Genomic DNA, 4,448 nt, shown 5'->3' with positions numbered 1-4,448 from the left:
GACAGACAGAGAGAGAGAGAGAGACAGACAGAAAGAGAGAGAGAGGGAGAGACAGAGAGAGAGAGAGACAGACAGAGAGAGGCAGACAGAAAGAGAGACAGACAGAGAGAGAGAGAGAGGGAGAGACAGAGAGAGGCAGACAGAAAGAGAGACAGACAGAGAGAGACAGACAGAAAGAGAGAGAGAGGGAGAGACAGACAGAGAGAGGCAGACAGAAAGAGAGACAGACAGAGAGAGAGAGAGAGGGAGAGACAGAGAGAGGCAGACAGAAAGAGAGACAGACAGAGAGAGACAGACAGAAAGAGAGAGAGAGGGAGAGACAGAGAGAGAGAGAGACAGACGGAGAGAGAGAGAACCTTTTTGTAGAGGCTCTTGGGGACAAAGTCCTGCAGTCGCTGTGGAGACGCAGAGTGTCCTCTGCAGAGTCCGTAGGACACAGCAGCCACAGCCAGCCTGGGGACAGAGACACGTTGGACAGAGAGAGCTGCTTTAATATCCAGGATGTAAACTGGGAGGTTTATTGGTTTCACTGGTTTCCAGACCATCTAACCTGACAGAGAAGAGCATGCTGGTCCGACTGCTGCTCAACACGGCCAAACCCAGAGCCTCTGCTACCGGAACCGGACCAGGCTGGGCCGCCTGCAGGTGGACGATGAAGGCTGCCAGGCCCAGGATGTGGGCCGGTCTCAGAGAAGCTGCCTGAGGACAGAAGACGGGGTTAACCCTTTAACTGCCACCATGACAAGGTTCCCATGGCAACCGTCAAGGACGCCGGCGTCGTTAAGGCAGCTAAGGGGTTAATCTCTGCAGCTAGTTCGATAGAAAACTGTTACTAGATTAAAGTGAACCTGATGAAGCCAGTCTGTTTTTACAGCTCAACTGATTCAACTATTTTTCATGAAACGTCTTCATTTGATTCTGGGACAATTTTTGTTGTGAATTAGTTTTGTCTAAATTAACTTTGTGAGACATTCATTTGTCGGTGGCAATCTGGCTGAGCTGTAATCTGGATTACGGTACCTGTTGGTGAAACAGATCCTTCAGTCTGTGGATTACGCTGGAGAGAACCTGCCGGTTATCGAGCAGCACACAGACGAACCTGCTGCCCCACAAACTCTGTCTGAAAACAGAAACAAATCAGAAAAAAAAAAGGAATTTCTGATCAGAAATTGAACATTTCTGATCGATGCTGCTTTTCCACATTAACAGAAACGATTCTTATTAAATAGGATTAATTCTAACCTCATGTAGTTTCTGACACATTGACAGAAAACTATTAGGACAATATCACTGCAGATCAATCATCTGCCAATAATCACTTCAAGCAGCAATTTGCAGTAAATAAAGTTTTTAATGTGAAAGTCACAGGAAGTCACCTGTTGGGAGGATTTCCTCTGGAAGCAACCAGCAGACTCTGACAGAAACTTTGCAGAATTAAATCAACAACCTGAAGATCACAACACAAACACTTCAGAACCACAGACCCAACCTGGTCCAGAATCAGAACCAGAATCAGAATCGGGTTTACCTTCAGATGGAGCTCGGGCAGCGAGGGGGCGGCGGCCGGTCCAACAGGGTCATCAGAACCGGGAAAGACGACACTCAGGGTGTGAGAAACCCTGGACAGCTGGGCCAATGACTCTGAGAGAACAGAACCGGGTTAAAGGAACAGAACCGGGTTAAAGGAACAGAACCGGGTTAAAGGAACAGAACCTGGGTCCCGTCCTGCTGCCAGCAGTTCGGTGAATTCCTGCAGTTGCTCCTGCAGAACGGTCAGCGGGGCTCCGGGTCGCCGAGGGCTTCCTGAAACATCACAGCAGGTCTATGAGCTGCGGATCTATGAGCTGCGGATCTATGAGCTGCGGATCTAGTCAGCGCTGGAAGTTGATTAATTAATAAACTGTTGGGAAAATCAAACCCAATCTAAGAAACTCAGCATCAAATCATCTCTGAACATTTAAAGAAAAAGATTTCATCCAAATTTACTGAACTTAATTTATGATTATTACTTCTAATCCTAAATATTTACACCTGAATTGATGCCGTGATTGGAATGAAGGTTTAAAGAATAAATTTTATCGTTTACCACTCTGCTGCCGTCGCTTCTGACAGGACTCCACATACTGGGAATACTGGGCAGCTGGGATCTTCTCTGCTCTGCACACAACAAACCAGTTTGACTGCTGGGAATCTTCAACTTTCATGAGGAGAAACGCCAGATCATCAGCCAGTGAAGAAAAAGCAGAACTCACTGTTTCAGAGCTTCAATGAAGTTCATCTGAGCATCGGCTTCGAGAGGAAGCTGAAAGGATGAGAAAAATCTGCTCAACCCCAGTGAAAATTCTCACCACTCTGACAAACACGCAGAAAGTTCTCACCACTCTGACAAACACGCAGAAAGTTCTCACCACTCTAGGCTTCAGCAGCGCAGGAAGGAACCTGGTCAGAAAGTACGGCCTCCGGAAAATGCTGTGGAGGGAAAAACTCCGTTCAGTATTCTGGAATTTTAGCTTTAGCTGGCAGGAGATTTTAAGGTAAGGTAATTTTATTTATATAGCACATTTTCAGCAACAAGGCAATTCAAAGTGATTTACATGAATTAAAAGGAAATACAAACAAAATAACAAACCAAAGGACAAAGACGAAAGGACACATTAGGGCAAATGGCAACATTCAGACAAAACAAAGGGCAAAAACAAAGACATGAATGAAGGTGGTGACGTCACAGGGCCATGAAGCCACGTTGCTGAGCCTCCCGGCAAAGTCCGATAAGGTGTTGTTATCAAGGAATGTCCTTAGGAGCGCTCAGCGCCACAGCTGCATGGACACCAGGGAGGGGTGAGGTGGGAAGGAGCGTTATGTTTCTTCAAGGAGATTAGAAATATGCAGCCCTTCCAAGGCCAATTCAGAAACAGAACGTCTTAGGTCGGGAAGATTATAAATTTCAATCTTCCCTAAAGTCTCTCCGATACATCTCAGTTCCCAATCATCCAAATTAGTTTGGTCGTTCCACTGAGCCGAAACTAGCAACTTCTCCAAAATTGATTCCATCCCGTTAGTGAGTTTTTGAGTCCTCAGCTGGGCTGCGAGTCTCAGCAAGACTCGCATCCAACTTGCGTCTCTGTCCACACCAACAGTCTGAGTGTTCGCCAGTTCGGCCAAGTCCGTCACAAATTTGTCAATAAGCCAGGAATCCACAAGCTCCGAACAGCAGAAATCCTGTTATCATGAATAAATCCAGGTGAATCCCGCCGGGTGTGTCCCCGCAGGACAAGAGGCTCTCCTGTGCTCAGACTTCTCGTCAAGAAAATTTGATCCATTGCATTGAAAGATCGGTTAACCAGATCCATAATTTGTAGATTTGGATGACGTGCAAAGAAAGGCTCCAAAAATATAGAAAAAGAGAAAAAGACGGGACAAAAACAGAGGAAGCAGGGCAGGCAAGGGCAGGGAGGGAGCAGAGGGAAGAAGCATCTGCCTTCACCGAGAGGAAGAGAGGAAACCTGTCACTTTGTCTCGAATCATTTGATGTTAACGCTTCATAACTTTATTATGTTTTAGTCTGCCTGTGTTGGTCAGGTCAAAGGTCAGAATGACACAGAGGTTTTTAAATCGCTCCATGGAAGCTTCAAGGATCCGACTGTATCGAGTTCAGCTCAGATTTCTAACTACGAAGATAAAACCTTTCCATGAACTGCTGCGTTTTCATTCTGTGAACATAAAAACTTTAATAATAAATATTTATCACAGAATAATTTAAATCCCACTGCTTTGCAGTGTCGCCGTTTTTGTCTGTAGTAATTGGGTCAAACAGATCTATGAATATAAGTTATCCATCTTTAATTCTGGTTGATGGGAATAATCCACTTTACAGGAGCTGGTTCTGTGTGATCCAACATTTCTGATCACACAGAGTTCAGTTTTTCTACGTCTGGCTGCGATGTTTCCATGTTCTAATCTCGTGTGGAGGGATCATCAGCCGAGTTTATTTGTCCCACATTTCAGCAAGAAGGCAATTCAAAGTTCATTACATCATGAAAACAGAAACACAACTGAACATTTTCACACATCAGAAACTTTATCAGTTTTTTTATAATGTTTCCATAGCAACTCTAACCAGATTTTAATCTGAGTTTAAAAGAACTCAGGGTTTCGGCTGCTTTACAGTTTTCTGGAGGTTTGTTCCAGATCTGTGGTGCATAGAAGCTGAATGCAGTTTCTCCATGTTTGGTTCCGACTGCAGAGCAGAACCAGAACCAGCAGGTTGATCCAGCAGGAGATCTTTAGTCCGTTCAGTGATTTATAAAGGGTGTGGTGTAGAACTAGATGATGTAGAACCGGGTGGTGTGGAACTACATGATGTAGAACTGGGTGGTGTAGAACTAGATGATGTAGAACTGGGTGGTGTGGAACTACATGATGTAGAACTGGGTGGTGTAGAACTAGAT

At 45.1% G+C, this 4,448-nt stretch overlaps 1 protein-coding gene across 7 annotated transcripts in view; it reads right to left on the bottom strand.

Moving 5' to 3' along the window:
* fanca (FA complementation group A) overlaps window positions 1–4,448 on the bottom strand; it is a 41,414-nt gene that overhangs the window by 17,581 nt on the left and 19,385 nt on the right. For 6 of the 7 annotated variants that reach the window (XR_001423340.1, XM_015024368.1, XM_015024365.1 and 3 more), the window contains 8 exons: window positions 2,409–2,469; window positions 2,253–2,302; window positions 2,087–2,157; window positions 1,714–1,803; window positions 1,377–1,641; window positions 1,021–1,120; window positions 551–699; window positions 357–453 (listed from right to left, as the gene is read on the bottom strand). Coding sequence is in view for 6 of the 7 variants with exons in the window: in XM_015024368.1 (XP_014879854.1) it covers window positions 357–453; window positions 551–699; window positions 1,021–1,120; window positions 1,377–1,641; window positions 1,714–1,803; window positions 2,087–2,157; window positions 2,253–2,302; window positions 2,409–2,469 (883 nt within the window). In the remaining variant the exon portion in view is untranslated. The remainder of the gene's footprint in view (window positions 1–356; window positions 454–550; window positions 700–1,020; window positions 1,121–1,376; window positions 1,642–1,713; window positions 1,804–2,086; window positions 2,158–2,252; window positions 2,303–2,408; window positions 2,470–4,448) is intronic. The other variant, XM_015024364.1, reaches the window with a different exon arrangement.

Source organism: Poecilia latipinna, unplaced genomic scaffold (assembly GCF_001443285.1).
Source record: "Poecilia latipinna isolate Pla-1442-1.1 unplaced genomic scaffold, P_latipinna-1.0 Scaffold3628, whole genome shotgun sequence".
Classification (NCBI taxonomy): Eukaryota; Metazoa; Chordata; class Actinopteri; order Cyprinodontiformes; family Poeciliidae; genus Poecilia; species Poecilia latipinna.
This window is presented reverse-complemented; position numbering and strand designations above follow the sequence as displayed.